Here is a 20,174-nt window from a genome sequence, read left to right as displayed (position 1 = left end):
CATGGATCCTGATGGAAATCTCAGAAAAATAATATAACGATCAGGATTTGACAGAGCAAATGATAAACCACAACCAAAACTAAGCTTAAATCTTCCTACAGGAACTGTACAAAGGGGAAAATAATGTTTCTATATTTTGAAATATCCACATACTTTAAGTAAGATTTTTCTATTGCTTCATTCAAAATATTTGTGGTGTTGGGCAGAAATCTGGTACTAGTACTATCATCCCAATCGGGCTGGCAGCAATACTGTAGATATCTTACTAGGCACATCATCACATGATCCATTTTACAACTGAACAAAGAATAAAGAACATCTGTACTACTATGAGTAAAAATACTTTCTTGGATTCACTCAAGTTGGAATATGATCCACATACAAGCAAGGAATATTTTTGGCTCATTTTCATAAATGACAAGATTTGAAACAGCTTGAAACAGCTTTCTTCTATACCATCACCAAATGATGCAAATCTGGAGATATCAGTCTCAATGCAGGCGTACCAGGTAACAGAAAGAACTGTGAATTCATTACACACACACAGTCGTGCGCAAAAAAACACTGTCCAGAAGGCTGGTGGAAAAGACTAGCCTCCTCACTCTTTGCATAATGATATACATGTAGAAAGCTGTTGGTATGTACATCAAATTGAACATAATACTACCCCCTGGACTAAGAGAGGTGCTTTTCATCAACAACTTGACTGTTGCATACCTTCTGTTACCTTGTATCTTGCATTAAAAAAAAAAAAAAAAAAATGAAGGAAAAATGTGGCATTTGAAAAGCAGAACTTTGGCACTCCTATAAATTATGCAAGAGTGTCCATTGATTGTGCGATGTTGTTCTACTGCTTCATCTTTTGATGACACATAACCAGATTCATTGGCAGAATAGAGGAATCAACCCAATTCATTGGCAACATTCTACTAGTTCGGCATTATGAAGAGCAGTTGGTCACCTATTGCAACATTTAAACCTCACTTCTACACACATGTGTGATCAAACTAAATTGCTGGGTAATATACTAAGTACATGAGTACAGCACTGCAGTGAAGCAGTTTGAAGTTCCTGCTCTTTGCTTGTTAAGTTCACTTGATCAAGTACAAAGCACGTAACTACACGTAGGTTTACATTCCATAAGGAGCAAAAATTATATTACATTATTTAAAAGATGGCCTCATGCAATGATCTTATCTCTCTTATGTTGACCATGGATACTACATCTGCCTTCATTAGTGTGCATTGGCACTTTCACCCAATCAACTTCTTGTATTATTTCACAATGCTGTTCGTCACAGCATTCAGGAACACATGCATTCATTCTATCAGAGATGGAAAGAGGACAAGTATCTCGCTTTGTGGTTCGGTAGCCATGGCAACATACTACTTTTGAGCAAGCACTTGTGTATTCTGCAAAGAGATTTGATTTAAATTACTGTAAACCTCGTTATTTTCGTGCGATTAATTTTTCGCGCAGAGTGGCTCAAAAAACAAATTCGCAGGTTCTTGAATTCGCGCTGCGTAATTGTCAACCCATTCAAAATGTGCAGAGAGAATTGTGCAGATATTTTCACAGAATTTAGAATTTGCGCTAGCCTGAAGTAGCTTGAAATAAGTGAACTTTAATGTACCACAAAAATTTCTGTATTTACAGTATCCCACATGTTGAAACTAGCTGAACTATATTGTAGTCCTTTTCAGAAAAATGACTTTTAAAAAATAAAATAAATAGTATGAATTTGACAGGTGGAAAAGTAAAATTACATGTAGACATATAGAAATAAAGTTTTCTTTTTAAAAATACAATTATATCAGAAAATACAACAGAATTTTCCTCCTTCTTGTATTCTCATATTGTTTACTGCAGTATCTGATTTTCCCCGCTATCATTTTCACATTTATTCATATTACCATGGTTCAGCTGATCTAAAAAACAAACAAACAAACAAATCCCAATTAGACTGCAATATAGCTGTGAATTTATGCTACTGTTTTCTTGTGTGTTGTTCTGTTTCATACAGCATTTAACCCTAAAAAGACTGGGGGGGGGGGCCTAAAAGGCCCCCCCTCGACATTTTGCGCGATTACTCTGCAACACGCAATGCTCTCGCCGCGATGCTCTATGACTTTTTTCTTTCAAGTTTCCCGCACATTTTGACACCAAATTTGTGACGCCCGGGGGTACGGTTCTGAAGTTACATAACTTTTTGTACATGCACGTGAGGCCGAAAATGGCTCAAAAATGTGATTTTGTGTACAAAGTCAATGCAAATTGAGTTTTTTCACATGGTTCATATAGATATGCTTATTTTTACTCTCAATGGCTAAAATTAATTTGTTTTAGGAGTATTATGCTTCAAAAAGTGTCTGCCACAAAAAACAAGGAAATACATAAGAAATTCAAAAAACAATAAAATAAATAAGAAATTGATTTTGATACCAATTTTTTTTTCAAGTACATTTGCTAAGAATGCCACAAAGAATAATTAGACCAAAAATGAGTACTTTTGGAGCTTTATTTACTGATTTAGATCAAAGAGTCTGATTTCTCGCATAAATTAGCATAATTAATCAAAATAAAATAAACGAAGACTATTTTGTAAAATTTAAATACAACTGTATACGATCTTGTAGATTACATCGCACACTACCATTGTGCAAATTTCCGCGGCGATCGCGCGATCCACGGCCGAGATCGTAAGGGGGGGCCCTTTAGGCCCCCCCCCCCCCCCCAGTCTTTCGAGCTACCAAAATAGCCCAGTCTTTTTAGGGTTACGTAACCTCCTGACAAATTTGTCTAGACTTTATCTAGCTATTTGATGTTGATAAAAGGGAATACCATTTATCATCAGAAATGAAACTCTTAGGTTAATAGAGCCCAGAATGGCTTTAAATTTTATGAATAATACTGTAAAATTCAAAAATGTTGATAAAAGTCCATGGTTAACAAATTGTGGATAAATGGAGTTGGAAAAGTTATCCATGTGGAAGTTCAAGCAATATTTCAAATTTATGTTTATATACTTGAAAATAGCACCAGCAATTTTAGATTTCATGGATAATGAAATGGGCAGGTATGGAGAGCTACTAACTTTACGGTGTATCTGCCTCACCTTCGGTTCATCCTTTTATCATGGTTTTCTTTTTAGATACTGGCTCTTTTTTTAATTCATTAAATCATGCCTAAATGTGAGACACACAAATCACGCTTGAATCCGAGACATACGCATCATGTCTCAACATTTTTGACTAGACTGCTTGTTGTTTCAAAGGAGAACACAGCCTGACGAGGAGCTTTTGAATGAATATGAAAACAGATCATCACGACAATGCACTGAAATTGAACTTTTATCATTTATTGCATTGTGTACTTGTGAGAGTCTTCTGTCATTAAAACTGGTCTTTTACAAGTGTGATGCCATTTCAAAGTCTATTACTCAATATCTTCAGAAGGGCGTCATTAGACATAATCGTTGCGTGCCAAAATCACCAACTAGACATCAAAATGATAGATGCACAACACTAAAACAGACATTGCTTGAGTCGTTCTCATTGTGACCATAAAGAGTGCATACAGGTGTCAAGGAATGATAGAAAAAAAAAAATCAGAATTTAATATCCGACAAAGTCTTCAAAAGGAAGATTAGGGAGAAGAATAACTTTGACAATCACAAACTACATATACGTGGGCAATTTCCTTCTGTTTAACAAAAAAAAAAAAAAAATACTAATAATGATGAATAAATATAAACCTCGAGACATATAAAGCTTTACAATGAAACCATGTTTTACAAGGCATTCGAAGGGAATGCTCTAGAATAGACGCTGATTTTACTGCCAATCCGCATCAATATAAGTCATCAAACGGTGAGTGCCGCAGCTGGGCAACAGGTAGAATGTCCATCATCAATATCCATAGTGATCCTGCAGAAGGAAATAAATAAGAAAGAGAGGCCTTGAATGTAGGGGGAGACAAATGGGCCATCGCCATCGCAGTTGGTTCTTCTTTTTCCAACATCCCGAGATTCATCATGAAGTGAAATGTAATGAGAAGCTTGAGGTTTAACTACCAGGAAAGGTGTTGTGGCGAATTGAATCAAAACCAAGAAGACAAACAAGTTGAAAACACAAAATAATGTCAAAATAAAGGAAATGTTTTCTGGTTAATCACTTTTTGACAACTTTCAAATCTGAAAAGATATGAAGTTCAACATAATTTCGAAGCCTGCAGAACGGCCCTAAGATGGTTACATCATATGGAAGAGTTTTCAAAACTATCAAATCCCCAAATCAAAACTTTTGATGAACAATTTGGGGCTGAAATTTCATGCTAGGGCCCTTCTGTCAGGCAGGCAGTAATATGATATCAAAAGCACAAATTATGAGAGCACCTGATCAGAATGCTGACTGATAAGAGAGGAATTATGCAGAATTCCCCTGAGAACAAGATTTGAAATGGTGGTGAGGAAAATATTTCTACTCTAGAACCATAACCATGATTGTAATGAATGTCCATGCAGAAACAGATGACAGTGGAACTTAGGATGCCATGTCCACAGCAAATTTTGCCCTTGCCCTTTGCACCACTCAAGCTTTTGAGTAATCCAGGTATTCCAGTATGCTCGAAAAATCTTGGCCCTAATTTGAGTTTAAGCAACAGATGTTGTTCAAATAATGTGCATTTGTCCAGCCATTCCATAAGTTTATCAGATTAACCCAAAGAACTATTTACCATTCACAAGATTTCAAACTACTCCTTCTTTGATCTGGAATAATCATTTTTGTTATGCTTTTCTCCATAGTGTTTGATGTATGAGCATTGTGAGGGCATGTACCCCAAGTCTCGAAATTCCGGTACACAAACAAACGCTCATTACTATGACACTATTTCTTTTGATAAAAGACGGCTCCTAAACTGCACTTTTGCAATCAGATTATAACATCAATTCATTAAGTGCAGTGAAGTTTCAGATCAGTATAATTCATGAGGACATGGAGCTGTAGATTGCAGTGAGTCCACTTGTGCTTTAAAATTAAGTCACACCCACATCCTCAGCGCTATACACATCTCATGTGTTTCACGGAGCTTGATGACTACCATGCAACATATTTGGCCCTGCGCACTAACAGTACCGTGGCAAGTGAACGTTAGTGAAGAGAAAGAGCAGAGTTGTGCATGCAAGCAGTGTAGAAATTCAGTTTTACAAAAAATATTGTGCAGCATCTAGCGACTCATATGAGTGGTGAATTTAGGAAGTTCAGATTGGAGAGTGAAACTCCGGAAGAGAGAAAGCACTCGAGGCTGACCTGAATGGAATTAACCAGTCCGTTTGCCATGCGTGAGAGTTTGCCGGCAACCTGACTGACACCATCCTTCATGCCTTCCTTTATGGCTCCTAAATCTGACCCTGTGCTTCCGTGGGAGCGCGAAGGTGTCCTCCCAAAGTATTCATCACTAGAAATAGAGGAACTGCCTGAAAACTGTGCCATTCTGGCCTTGCTCTCATACTGGAAATCAAACAGAAAAGAAAAAAAAATGAACACAAGATAAGGAGCACTGGGCAAATTGCTGGCTGAACCTTCAACTCGCTTTTGATCACGCCCCCTGACCCTCTCGTCCATCTGCACATTTCCTCTCTGTGTGCGAGCTCATGATATCTCTTCATGATTTCTCATGCCGAGTCATTAATTTCTTTGACACCTAAACCTAACCTCACGTCATCTGGGCGCAGTCAGCAAATTTAAAATCAAGTATTATCAGTACATTCCACTTTCCTTCACTGTAACATCAGCTTGGCAAAAGCAATGGTCTTGTAGTAATAGCTGGCACTGCTAAAGCTAAAAAATAAATAAATAATAATAATTAATCAATCAAGTGACTATGATACAAGTTTGCCTGCATGTTTGGTGGTAGCAGTTACTGTGAGAGTGGAAAATTTTGCATGATGAATTTTTGTGCATGCCTAGGTAGTTTATCATTTTTACTTAGGATAGTAACTTTGGAATATAATCTGATGTCTCCAACACCTTCCAATTTTTTTAGACAGTTTTTAGATGAGTGCAAAATTCCTGAAAAAAAAAAATCCACACACTGAAGCATTTCATGTTTACAGAAGGCTGCAATTTTTTTTTTCTTTTTTTTTTTCACTTGTCTTGCCGGCACCCCACTATTCTCAGCTACAGGCGAGTCAAGCAAAAGTGAAAACATACCTCTGTGTCATGGTCCCTCCCAAAGAGCATGTCTGATGAGATGCTCTTGGCGTTGCCAAATCGTTTCAGGGCTTCTGATGATGCTCCGCTGTCGTACTCTGTGTGCTTGGAAGATGACTTGGTAGATCTATAAGACGAACAAAGAATCAAAGAAGTGGACAACATATTTCTTGCCGCGAATTCAAGCACATTTAACGAGGACCTATTCATTCACTTTCCCCTGCTAGTTCAGCCATCAACTTCTATTACGTTGCTAGCTTCATCGCAATTAAGCTGATCTGTTGCAATCCCATTTTCATCAGCTAAAATGTACCCAAGCATCAAAATGTCACTATCTACAAGGCATGACGCCATTTTGCAGTCATTTGCTGTCCTCTACTCTGCAATTATCATATGTGACCGCTCATCACAAAACAAACAAAAAGTCGCACCCCTTGATTTTATGTGCGGACTCAAGAAAGGTTAAACAGGTCAACCGAGTCAGTTTTTAGTTTTCCATATTTTCTGAAAGAGCTATTCTACTTCTACATTATCCCTAAGTTTGGGATCATAAATTGAATGTGAAAGTGGGTTATCAGCAGTTTTCCTACAACCCTTTTTTGGTAAAGTAGGTGATCAGGTTTTTCTTAGAGGCCCCTTTTAATTTCTTGAAAATCCTTTGCACACTCTTCACTTTCAACTCTAATAACTTTTGAAAAGATGATGATACTGCTTTGAAAGTTGAGATTTGAATTGAGTTATACATCATTTTAAAGATTAGAGTCTGCTCTTTCAGAATCTCTCCTTAACTAAAAAATCCATGTCTGGCGACTTTTTGTGTGTTTTGTGGTGCAGGGTCACATATGGTCCTCGCACAAGTACTCATAATGGTGATAGGGGATTTTCTGTCATTGCTCCATCTCTTTGGAACAAACTCCCTTTTCACATTAAAAGTATTGAAAGTGTAGATAAGTTTAAATCATTGCTTAAAAGTTATCTATTTTAATCATTTGTATTTTTTCCCTGCATACAGTTCAGCCAGCGATCAAGTTCCCCCTAGATCACGATCACAGGCGATCAGTGATCGGATACACGATAAATTGATAAATTGATACACGATAAATTGATAAAAAGAAATTTGGTACGGGTGACACCCACATCGTATCCTACAAGATTGTGTCTTCTTTTTTAAATTATAAACTTCTAATCTTAACTAATCAATTACACAAATTAAGACTAAGTCTTATTTTAGCCTAATGAAAAGCATTGAGTCTACTTTTTTGCTTGTACATGGTTTAACATACTCAAGAATTACACATAAAAAAAAAACTTCCAACAGTCGTTTCAATTCTTATGTATTCCACTGTTTTTTTAATTTTTTATATAGTTCTTTGTTTTTTCCATTTTTTTTTTTAGTTGGAAATTGTCACTGATCACTTTTCTACCATAATTAGCACAAAATCAATCAATCAAAGTAATTAATAGTTAAAATAAGCAGGCTTTTATAAGTTTCATGACACAGCACTGTTTCCCATAACTAGAGAAGTACCGGTAGTAAAAAGCAGCATACTGCCTCTTTCGCTCTAGGATCTTCTTTTCGTTTGGCCCTGGTCACCATCATGTGCTTGCGCCAAACCTCACAAACTCACCCTTATTGTACATCATACTTACCTGGATTCGAGGGGAGAGATACTGTCATAGCTGCTTTGTCTCGTCTCGCTCTTGTCTATGATGTCCCAACTTGACGTGTCGTCCTTCTGCTCATCCCTGTCCTCATTCCAAAATGATGACGAACTGTCCTTGTAACCTCTGCAAACACATTATCACAGCAAGCAAGATATCGGTTGTGACGCATCTTGGTTATTAAAATTTTTTGTACTTGAGCTTTATCACAGAATTGTGACAATGCACAGAGAATCTTTGCAGTCATTCCACTTTTATTCATAGCTATAAAACAATTTCACATTACCCTCACATCTGAACTTCAATCAGGCATTGCCCTACAGTAATTAGAACATTGTAACCTCCATGAGGCCTCAACAAAGTACCAAACTTGATAAGCTTTAGTAGCATTTTTCACACATGATTTTGCACAAATAATAAATTGTAGGTTGTTACCATGACCTTTGACCCTTCAAAACAAAACAAAACAAAAGTCTACCCAAGATCGTTGTCTCACCTTGAAGAGCTCCGTGAAAATCCGGTGTCGTAGTCGTCAAAGAAATCTCTGTTGGACATTGACCGGCTCCCTGAGCCCGTCTTGACGGGGTTGACCTGCTCGATGGTGTGCATGTCACTCAGTGCAGAATGGGATACCCCCCTTTGAAAATAGACATGAAAAGGAAAATTGTACAGAAAGTCTGCAATGATGACAATCAAATCTATACAGAGACACATTTTTTCCTTGGGGGGGAGGGGGAATTCTTTGCTAGGATTGTCTGGTGAAATTTAGTAGCAATGTTCATGGGCCACAAGAGAAAAAAAAAATGAAAAGAAAAAATGCAAACTGAAATAAAATGAGAATCATTGCAACACTTCTGCTACTTGGAGGATGAAGAGGCCTCAATCCTACCTTCACATTAATAGTTTTAATTTCTTAATCCTATGTTCAAGACTTTGTGATCTGGCCAAACAGATTACAAAAGAACAAAGTAAGATTTCTTTGGCATTATGCTTCCAGCAATGACACAAGACCAAAACTTGTAACATGCCCTCCAAGGACATAGGAAGGCTCAGCTTACAATCTCAAACAGTAATGCACTGTTTTCATGTCAAAAGTTCTGCTTCAGAAATATTGAATGGTTAGCACAGACATATGCTCATATTTTTGAAATATGAGTAGTCATTTAGAACTCCAACTGGTAGAGGCACTCCATTAATGAGTATGCGACACAGATGAATCGTTACCTCAAAGAGGCATTTTTTTTTTAGCACTGTTCCTCAACACCCGGAAGAGAACATCTGGCACCATAGGATGCTTTGAAGTCCCCTCTTATTACAAGCAGCAGGGAAAACAAATGCCAGCTGCAACAATAGTAAAATCCTACATGTTGACATATCCATGTGGTCTTTGTGAAGCTAAAGAAAGAATGTATGGAGGATAAAAGGAAAGGATCAAGCATGCCACTGGAGTTATTCCTGGTCACTCCTGATTTCACACGAGTGCAAAGACACTGATTTACTTACGATCTTCCGCTGTATCCCATGCCAAGACGCTCCATCTGCTTGGCCTTGTTTGGATCCTCTTTTTTTAACTTCTCTTCCTGCTTCTTCATTTCCACCGACATATCTTTGTAGGCCAGCCTCATCGAAGCCCTGAGGAAAGAAAAAGAAATATTTAAGTGTCCATATGACAAACAAGCAATGTGAAAATATGGAGTCACAGGACATCGAATCAGAATATCCACATAAATATGAATATTCATATGAACTTCAATGTAATTTCTCAAGAATGTGAAGCACTGTGCCAAACAAAGTTGATCTGATTGAATTCATAATCACAAGCAAATACTTGCAACTTAAGTTGCCACGTTTTTCAGAACACATCAAAATAACTTCACTACATTGTGCAGCATATTTCATGTAATTTGCATGCAATCATTTTCAAAATGAATTTAATGAAAGTTACTCCCCATTACTGTGTCATTTTACCGTCATTCCTCATATGTAATCCAATGAATCAAAACAAAATGTAATTTTGAAATAAAAGAAAATCTCTAGTTTGCTCTTCTCCTCTCTTCTCAGGAGCTCACACGGAGCGATCGTTTCAAAAAAGATAGAACACAATCTTCTTAATGTTTAGGAGGAATCCTTTCTCATAAGATCTAGGCAATCCTGGACACCACTCACATTCGAGCCTCCTCCTCCTCTTTAGTCTTGGCTTTCTGGAGCTCGACTGCCTTGGCATTCTCTTCCCTCATCTTGTCCTGCTGCTGGGCCTGAGATTCTATCGCATCAAAGTTAGTCTTGACTTTCTGGGCTCCAAGTCCCTTGCTCTTTTTCGCTCCAAGCTATTCAGAAGGGGGGTGGGGGAATAATGCTTTCTGTAAATACCATTGTTTTGAATGGGCACAGACAGGCAAGCACTTGTGCACATGAAGAGAGATGTGGATTGTGTAGATTGTATGACATAATACAAGATTACAATTGGTAAATGCTGAACATTCCATGCTGCTTTAACTCCCATGGAATCTATATGCACACATTCTCTTGAAAATAAAATCACATGCACATAATTATGAAGGCAAGGATGCTGTTTTCACAAGTATTGTCCCAGTTTAAATGGATGCACAACAAAATTAATCTTTCATCCTTATATAACACATACCATTCAGAGGTGTAAACATTTGATAGGCCTAAGTGGAAGAGGAGTTAAGAAAAGGAATTATGCTTCGGAGGTAGATGAAATCAATAGATCAATTAATTCCAATATTTTCAGATATAATCAGTAAAGACGGATATCAGTAAACCTAAAATATGATATATGATCACACATGTATGCTCCACAATGATTCTGATGTACAACTACATTCACCGATTCCTCAGAAACTTACTCCTTTTTTGGCACTGGTGGGTTTTCGTTGACCTATAGTAGGCTTCCTGGGTTCAATCTTAGCCTGGGTTGGCGAGACACTCAGGGCTTCCTCTACACTGGGGGCACCCACTGGCTCACTTGGAACTTGATTCAGAGCAAGTGCAAGATTTAGATTTAGACAATACAATCATGAGGATACATAAAACAGAATGTCTATATCCATATATGGATCATGTCAAGATGACACGCACAGTGACATATCTAAAAGATATCAGTTATTGCGTAACTTATCTGTAACCATCACAGCAAACATTTAATTGTACTTAAAGGGAAATGCTACCAAAATATGATATGTGGATTGAATGCATGCAGCAATATTTAAAGAACACACCCGTAAAGTTTGAGGAAAATTGGACAATTCTTTCAAAATTTTTTAAAGGTTGCTGCTATTACTGGACGAGAAGACTAGACCTTTTTGTGATGTCAGTGCTGGACAACTGTATTTTCTTGAGAAATACGAAAATAAAGTGAAATTGAAATTGAAAACACACATAAACACACACACACACACATACATACATACATACATACATACAAACAGAACAATAAGCTTGAATAAGTCCACTGTCAGATATTTGCTTATCATACCCTACTAAGCATCTGGGTAGGTACAGTTGACCAATCTGTTCTTTACCCACCACATCATAATTAATGTTAAAGTTGGAATTTTTCCAACCGCTGTCAAAAAGACCTGAAACTTACAGGTTGGGAGTGGGCAGGTTCAAGGATCAATCAGAAACTCCACACAAAGTGCAATAGCAAAGTCTATTAGCATCTATCACTGCCTGTATCATAGACAAGCATTAACTGACTACATGTAGGTCTGGTTGAAAAGAAGTTATTATTGAGGTACATTCTCACAATCAACATTGTTTTGATAAAAGAGTCATCATATTGCTAGGGCTGCATATTTACATCAAAGCTTGTTTTAGTGACCAATACAGTGTAAAAACATCTGGCTTGGTCAAAGTATATCCTCCCCTCTCTCCCCCCCCAAAAAAAAAAAAACAACAACAACAAAACAAAACAAAACAAAACAAACAAACAAAAACAAAAACAAACTGAGCATGGAGATTAGGATTTAAATACATTCTAATGTGATATAATTGGCATGGTGTATGCTGAAATATTTTCTTTAGTATGTGTTTTGCACCATGTGCTCAAAATAATGGTTAATGCTGCATGTCTCTTCATTCACCTCCTCACCATTTTGTTACATCAACTCTAAATGACATACTGGCGAAAAATGAGCCATGGCACTGCCTATTCTGGATTAATTAATAAAAAATGATAGTCTGTACTTTCAGACCATTTTACCCCTCTTGCAGGTTACTTCACATCAGAGAATGGTGTGGGAGTGAATGTGTCATATGGGCAGCATTGTGGTGTAGTGGATCAGGCTCTAGACACTTAATGCAGCATTGTGGGTTCAAATAGTCCATGGTGCATGCCACACTCCCTTGGACGACATATCTTTTTTTTTCCCGTCTACATCCTACAAGACCCACATGCACAAAAGTGTGTAGGGTCTTGCTGACCAATAACAGTAGCAGGGCCTTTTGGGAGAGCAGTGCTAACACACCAGAGGATACTCTGGGTATCGTGTCTAATTGGCATTATTGTAACATTTACCTGGCTTGACTAACGTTGGGCTGCTGATTGTCTCTGGCTCACTAGCCAACCTGCCATTAGTTGCCTGTGATACATTTGGCGGGGGTTGGATATCTTCATGCTCCTGAAAGAAGTCCACATCCTTTGCCTGGGGGGACTGCACAAAGTCGTCTAGATGGAGCTATTAAAGTAACATGGAATATCAGATGTAAAAAAAAAAAAATTGCTATACATGTATAAATGTCACAGATAAAGAAAATGAAAATTGTACCTTGTCTATTCTTAAATTTGTACACAACATGTAATACTTGATATGTAATGAACACAGTGATGTGTATCAGCGCCTATATAAATGCGTCATTACATTGTGTCAAAACAACTATTCTGAATACGTTGCATCCACTGTTAGGCAAGCAGAAACTGTATGCCCTCACAATGGTGCACTGACTTGGTGCAGAAAGTACAATAGTTTGAAAGGGTACAAATTGATGCCTTGAGTAAAACTACTTCTCAAAGGAGTTATCTGAAGTGTTGCAGGCATGCACAAAGAGTGAGACATAATCATCTCACAGGAGATAATACAATTAACTTTCAGATATAAAATGGTTTATAATAATCAAATATCCATCTGAATTTTCACTCATCAGGTGTAAAATATGTCATCGACATTTTCAGCTCATGGCTGGTTCAACTGTTTTGCTTTCCTTCTTTAAATCATACTAAAATGTAACATCATTCCTTGACTCTCATCAATCAAGATTACTCACGTAACACATCACAATACCAGCGCCAAATAATATGAATTCCCCTATCCATGAAAATAATGAGAGGCTTTGGCTTGATTACTTCATCTCTGCGACATAAACCTTTTCCTGGAAAAAGAATCTAAAATTATTAGACATCATCCAATCATCTTGTGTACAACAGAAAAATGTCAGCAGATGACCAATCAATACCTCTGTTCCGTATTTCCTCATGGCTGCAGCAGCCTGCGACTTAATCTTGTCTTTGTATAACGAGGCGACTCGACTGTGGTACTTGGCGTTGGCATCCTTTGTAGCAACACCATGCTGCCGGAAGTACGCTATCTGCTCACAAAGAAGAAAAACACAACCAGTAAGTGTTCAGCAAAATAAATTTGGCCCGTGATTGAGTCAAATGTATAACAAAGCAGACAATCACTTCATTGCAACAACAAGCAGTATTAATAGTAGCAATATCTGTTGGTTCTTATTTTCCAATGAAGTAAGATATATCTCTACAATATGTTTTTTCCACTTCCTGATAAGACAACATAGACTCAGAAAAAAAATAATAATTCATGTACCTTTTCTATCTGCAAATGAAATGTTTTACAACCAAGTCTACAAAAACATCACAATTTAAAGGACAAGTTCACCTTCATAAACTTAAGGATTGAGAGAATGCAGCAACATTAGTAGAACACATCAGTGAAAGTTTGAGGAAAATTAGACAATCGATGCAAAAGTTATGAATTTTTAAAATTTTTGTGTTGGAACTGCTGGACGAAGAGACTACTACAGCTAGTGATGTCATATGCGTACAACAGTATAAAGAAAATGTAAAGAAAATTCAACATATTTTCACTTTTTTCGTATAATAAAAGAGCACTTGACTTGCCTCTTTCAAAAGGCAGGGGGAATAATATTACCCATATCATATGTCAGTAACAAGTCAAGGGAATGTGTACTTTTTTCAAAAGATGAAATTTTGTGAAATTCTCTTTATATTTTCCTTATATTGTTGTACTCATGTGACATCATACGCTGCGCAGCAGTCTTCTCATCCAGCGGTGACTGCACAAAAACTTCAAAAATTCATAATTTTTGAACGGATTGTCTGATTTTCCTCAAACTTTCAAAGATGTGTTCTACTAATATTGCTACATTCTCTCAATCCTTATGTTTATAAAGGTGAACTTGTCCTTTAAACAGTTTATTCTGCATGACAATAATTCACAGAGAATGCAGCATGCTATTATATTTGTATTTACTCTACTATGAAGCTAGTCATGATGTAATATTTGTTGTAAGATATGTCTGAGAGCCTGTTAACAAAGTAGTGGCAACACGGCCAAGGCCAACCATCATAAACTATTCACAATGAACTAAATATTTGCATAGTTTGAAGCACTGGAAAGCATTTCATGGGAATCAATTTGTACACTTGTACTTAAGTAGTTACAATACAAACACACACGCCTCTGCACGATACACGACAGCAACCACATACACTGTATGCCATCAACAGCTTACATTTAATCCAAATTAACAGCAAATTTAGAGACAGCAAAGGAAAATTCACTCACTGCATTGGCATTGCCACCAACTTGCATTGCCCTCAGTTGAGGCCATGTCCACGATGTGTCGAGCTGAGTTGACCTGGAGACAAATTCACGATGCAAACATTGAATGTCCTCTCCTTTTTTAAGGTGTTGTCAAGATAATGCCATTCATTCATTGTGGGATGGTAAACCATTCACCGTTTTCATACATCAAGCAAAATTATCTTATAATCGAGCAGCTCAAGAATAGAACAGCAATCGAGGAAGTAGAAGTGTGGTATTCACTCTACAGCAGAAATGCAAATACGGTTCTCCACCAACACATTTTTCTTATATCTGACAGAGAGCTACCTGTACAGACCACTTGTCCTACAAGTGTATGCAACTACCAGTATACGTCACTGCTGGGCAAGTAAAATTAATGGGCACCTGACTGTGAAAAGTGCAGAGCCCTTGCCCAAACGCCCCCACGTGGAAGAGATATCAGATTACATTAGGCCTAATAGATATAAACTGCACAAGATGTTCATAAATGCAGAGGAAGCAACAGAATATTGATGACAGAGAAAAAGAAATGCTGCTTCTAACTTACCTAATGAATGTTACATGGACTCCAAGTGAACGATGGACAGCAGAGCAGTCGATGCAGAGAAACACACCGTATGTGACACTGGCCCACGTTGGGTTCTTGCTACCACAGTCAAAGCATGTCTGGTCAAGAAATAATCATTAATATGGGGTAATTGCCTCCTGGTTGAGACCAGTTGATACAAAGGCTTTGAACGCTCTCAAAGGAATGTAAGGAATAATTTGTGTAATCCAAATTCTATCATTAGTATCATAATGTATTACTCACCTTGTGCTCTCTTTATTAATCCTTTGCACTTTTTTAAATACATTTTTTGGTCATGTTTTTTGACTGTATCACTGCTTTGGACAAGGCTAACTTCAGACCTAGGACATGTTTTACAGCTCCATAGACTTGTATATGAACTTATGGATTTCATTATGCACTAACCAAAATAAAGCAAGGAAATGATTGTCTTTAATCATGCTGTAACTACATATGTTTTATATATATACATATGTTGTTTATAAGCTAAGTTTATTTGAAAGCCTAGGACTTTACCAAAAGACTGGTGCGTCACAGAGGTATTAAAATTCTGACATTATTTCGTTGACCACTGACCTTTTTCAAATTACATAAACAAACAAACGGTAGAGCATCATGGACAGGTAGTTTCGGGCATTTTAGGGATTAATAAGACAGGCGGTTTTGGGTGTTTCAGTGACTAATGGATTAAGCATGGTTTGCTAAGTGTCACAATAAGAAACACTACTAGTGTTGAACAGGAAGAGTAAGTTTTTACATGGTTCACTGAATTCACCAGAGCCCTGTTGAATAAAAGTTGAGATCAAACATAAGCCGCTGAATACTAAATTGTGATGGCTAATTACTGACCTGCACAATTTGATTTTCTGGCTTATGTTTTATTGTATCTTTTTATGCTACAGGGCCCAGGAACTATTTGCCCACTCAATTCAGTGGCAGTGTTGAATTTTGCCCTTGTAGTTGTACAGAGAACCTGATAGGACCTGTGTTACATCTACTGAAATTTGAGAATTTCACATGAAACATGTTAATGGGGTTGTGATCATGACACAGTGAGCAGTGATGGATTATGGTATCCCCACAACACCAATCACTATACATTGTTCACATGTATAGTTGCCAGTAGGGTAGTACAAAACAATAACCATCATCAAATTATGAAATAAATACAAAGGGCAATGAATAATCATTCACAGCATGGACAGTGTCACTGTTTCATTGTCATTGTCTATTCTATCTAGTGAAAAACAAACAAACACAGCAAACAAAGCAATGAAACACATTTAAAGGGGGAAAAAGAGCTAAAGACAAAACAAATTGATAGAATGGTGTTTGTGGAAGTAAATCAAGCAACTTCTTATACAACTCTATTACAATGTGTTCTGGATTGTTGTTGTTGCTGGGTTGTTGTTGTTGCTGGGTTGTTGGGGTTTTTTTGTAGGCCTATTCAAGAGGATCAGATTCAGTATCCTGTACTACTAGAATAAACCAAAAGATTGAAAAAAAAAATCAGCATGAATACAGTAAATTTACTTTTGCTTGCTGACCATACTGGCTTTGAAAGCTACATTATAATTCAAAAAAGTCCTATACACTTTCATCTTAAATTCAACTAACTTGATGATCTGATTGTTCATTCAGTGTATAACTTTTATAGATGTAATTGTATTGTCTTTCCTTTTTTTTATACGCAGTGTATACAACCACAAGCGTGTGTCTTTACCGTCGAGCCACACGAGTGTGGTTGTAGCCATGGCCCGAGTCGCTGGATACAGCCACACTCGTGGGTAAATTCAAATGTACATATGATGACATTTAAACGGTATCCTGGGGTACCAACTAAAAATCAGCCATTTTGTTGAATTATTTATTTATTTTTTCAAGGTTGTACCCTGGGTGCCAAAAAGTGGGAAATTATTTTGATGCTGGAGCTAGCGCACGCTAGCTACAGCACTGCACTACACTGCACTGCACTGAAGCACACGCTATTGCTAGCACAGCGTACCATGCTATGCATGCATAGTACATGCAGTGGCATGGGAATGACTATGTACACGCACACACAGTGCATGCATTTCTCTGCGGCTGTCCTCGAGTGGACGTGAGGTGGCGCTACACAACGTTGTTCCCCGGGGTACAACGGTACCCCGGGGTAACGCGTGATGCATCATATCCACACACACGGAGCTTAATACTGTATTGAGTAGCGGGGAACACGCTGTGGGCAAGTGTGTGGCCACATATACACACGCGATATGATGTATCACCGCAAAGCGATGAACCTACCTCCTAGTAGGATTCCTCATTTAATATTATCTCACCATCTAAACAAATTTACTTTTTTCATTTTAAACTTTATTCTCATTTTCTTTATTTGATAAGATAAATTTAAAATCAATAGCAAAGTTACAATTGCTTTTGGACTTTGATTTACGATTGATCATGCATCGCGTCGTTATTGAGACTTCACCTTCGTTCGTTCGGGTATAACATGTACTTGCAAATCGCGCACCTAGCGTACAGGCAGCCGGCGCGCGGGTCCCTGCTGGGGAGGGTGGCACAACTGCGCTGGCTAGGCTGCAGCTGCGCTGAGCGATCGCTAGCACCCAAAGTCACGATGTAGGACCTACCACCAGCTGCAGTCTAGCAATGTCAATCCGAAGTCCCCCAATTTAGCGGCAGTTTTAACTTTGCTATTAATGCTTAACCCATCGTATCAAGCAAACACGATGAGAATGGAGCAAAATAAAAAAAAAATTAAAAATTTGTGAGAAAACAATATCAGAAGGTATGAAAATGAGGTTACTTTCATCGCTTTGCCAATAAGCTGGTTGTGTGGTGTTCATGTGCTTGACACGCACGCACGGCGATCATCTTCTCCATCATCCATGTGTGTAACGTGTAGATATGTACATTACACATGAGTGTGGCTGTATCCAGCGACTCGGGCCATGGCTACAACCACACTCGTGTGGCTGGATGGTAAAGACAGACGCGCGTGTGGTTGTATACACTGCCTTTTTTATATGTGAATGTTGGTGATTAAATTAAATTAAGATTGTTAACACACATGGCCCATCATTCAAACAAGGGTCATTCATGTCAGAAGAAACTTACAAACATGCATCAGCTGATGCATATACCATGTAAAATAATGATGTATCTTCCAGTCAGTGTAGTGTGACGTAGGCCTATGTAGAAATCTAAATTTACTTAGGCCTATCACACTTTCACCGTGTTCACAGCATTAACAGATTAATTCATAATCAAAGACAAATTGTTGAATGTTGTTCAACACGGGTCATATTACTTTTTGTATTAATTACTGAATGACTGGTTCGAATAAATAATTCAATTGAACAATAGACATAGATTCAGAGACTCCAACTCTCCCGTTTTCGACGGGATATCTCCCGCCGAAAGCCCATTTTTGCAAAATCTCCCGTTCTCCCGTTTGAGATTTGATATCTCCCGCCCTGGCTCTGTGTCTCCCGGTGGAAAGGATTTCTCACTTATTTCTATTGTATGTTGAAAAAATAAGCCTTAGAATTAGATAGCACCAGAGAACACCTAGAACCCAAGGAACTTCGCTCCTCGCACACATCAACTTAGTCTCCCGTTTGCTAGGGGTTTCGGACGGGAGAATCTCCAGATCAGAAGGTGCTTGAGGTTGGAGTCTCTGTAGATTACAGTCGGACGTGTGTCTTCTGAAAAATGAAACGATCACGATCGACTGATGCAACAGAATACCGTACCGTACCACGGACAACACTGCACACATCACATTACAGCAACACTGCTGTTGAGTGCAGTAGTTGCGTTACGTTGGGACGTGCAGTGCTGTGCAGTGGGAGTGCACGCATTCATTCACTCCACTACAGCAGCATCGGGAACCATACCGAAGTCAATCGAACATTTCAACTTTTGTCTTCGAAAGATTTGTAGTACTCATTTCACATACTCACTTTATTTGTCGCATTCGAACGAAGGCGCTTAAAAATTGCTTGAATATCCGATTTCGAAGGTCCGTTGGCCATCCTGAATTTGTTGATTTATCAGACTTCGTACCGAGAGAGCCGACCCAACTCTTTAACCTTCTGTATGTGATGTACAATAGTGATGACGTTTAACAAGGTGCATTGCCAATTTGTGATTGATGCGGATTACTTATGTTTACATTCTTTTTCTCTTTACGTTGATTATTTTGATATAATACTATTTATTATGAGACTTCACCTCTAATTTATATGTATAAATGATTAATATTTCTGCTTAAAATCGAAAAAATGATCCCGCACAAAAATATATGTGTCAGATTTACAAAATATAAAAAGAAATAAACTAGACATTGTTGTACTGATACTTGGACTGCGGGCTGCAACACGTAGACTACTAGCAACCTCATTGACTGAGATTCGGCAGCAAGACTATTCGCCCAGCGACATTCGACATTATGTTAGATATACTATACTCCTGTTTTGGAACAGTTTTGAATCATCAAAACCATCATTCTCCGTTACATGTATTAGTAAAATCTTGAATATCGCCTTTAACTACATTCACTTGCTGAATTCCTCTGCATGTTATGTCTCGGATACAGAGTAATGAAATTTCTATTCATAGGCCTATGAATTTAAACGCATGCCACTGGGTCGAATTCGTCGAATTTAAGATGAAAGTGCAATTAAAAACCATGCATATGACATAAACGAGTTTGCTCCAAAATGAACAGACTTAATTTGCAGAATGGTATAGAAATTTCTTTGAAATAATGCACATTGCAACGCGAACGCTCAGGAATGTGTGAAGTTTCACATATTAGTGGAAACATGAGCAAGAAATGGGATTTCATCGGGATT

General features: G+C 37.9%; 1 protein-coding gene across 1 annotated transcript; it reads right to left on the bottom strand.

The window, feature by feature from the left end:
* Positions 1–3,284: 3,284 nt before the first annotated feature.
* On the bottom strand, positions 3,285–19,415 carry LOC140229081 (ADP-ribosylation factor GTPase-activating protein 2-like). Its single transcript, XM_072309343.1, has 13 exons — positions 19,281–19,415; positions 15,295–15,413; positions 14,727–14,799; positions 13,354–13,485; positions 12,419–12,578; positions 10,746–10,870; positions 10,042–10,202; positions 9,379–9,507; positions 8,372–8,512; positions 7,864–8,001; positions 6,214–6,340; positions 5,311–5,511; positions 3,285–3,927 (listed from the first exon to the last, which is right to left on the bottom strand). Exons 1-13 carry the CDS (start codon positions 19,350–19,352, stop codon positions 3,910–3,912), a joined length of 1,596 nt encoding a protein of 531 aa, XP_072165444.1. The 5' UTR covers positions 19,353–19,415; the 3' UTR covers positions 3,285–3,909.
* Positions 19,416–20,174: the final 759 nt, after the last annotated feature.

This window comes from Diadema setosum, chromosome 5, assembly GCF_964275005.1.
Source record: "Diadema setosum chromosome 5, eeDiaSeto1, whole genome shotgun sequence".
NCBI lineage: Eukaryota > Metazoa > Echinodermata > Echinoidea > Diadematoida > Diadematidae > Diadema > Diadema setosum.
Note: the sequence above shows the minus strand (reverse complement) of the source record. Positions and strands in the feature narration are given on the sequence as shown.

Coding starts and splice junctions, on each gene's coding strand:
- LOC140229081 (XM_072309343.1), bottom strand. CDS start 19,352: ATGGCCAACGGACCTTCGAAATCGGATATTCAAGCAATTTTTAAGCGC. Junction 15,414..19,280: donor GTTCGAATGCGACAAATAAA/GTGAGTATGTGA, acceptor TTTCTTGACCAG/ACATGCTTTGACTGTGGTAG. Junction 9,508..10,041: donor GAGGAGGAGGAGGCTCGAAT/GTGAGTGGTGTC, acceptor TTCTTTCCTCAG/GGCTTCGATGAGGCTGGCCT.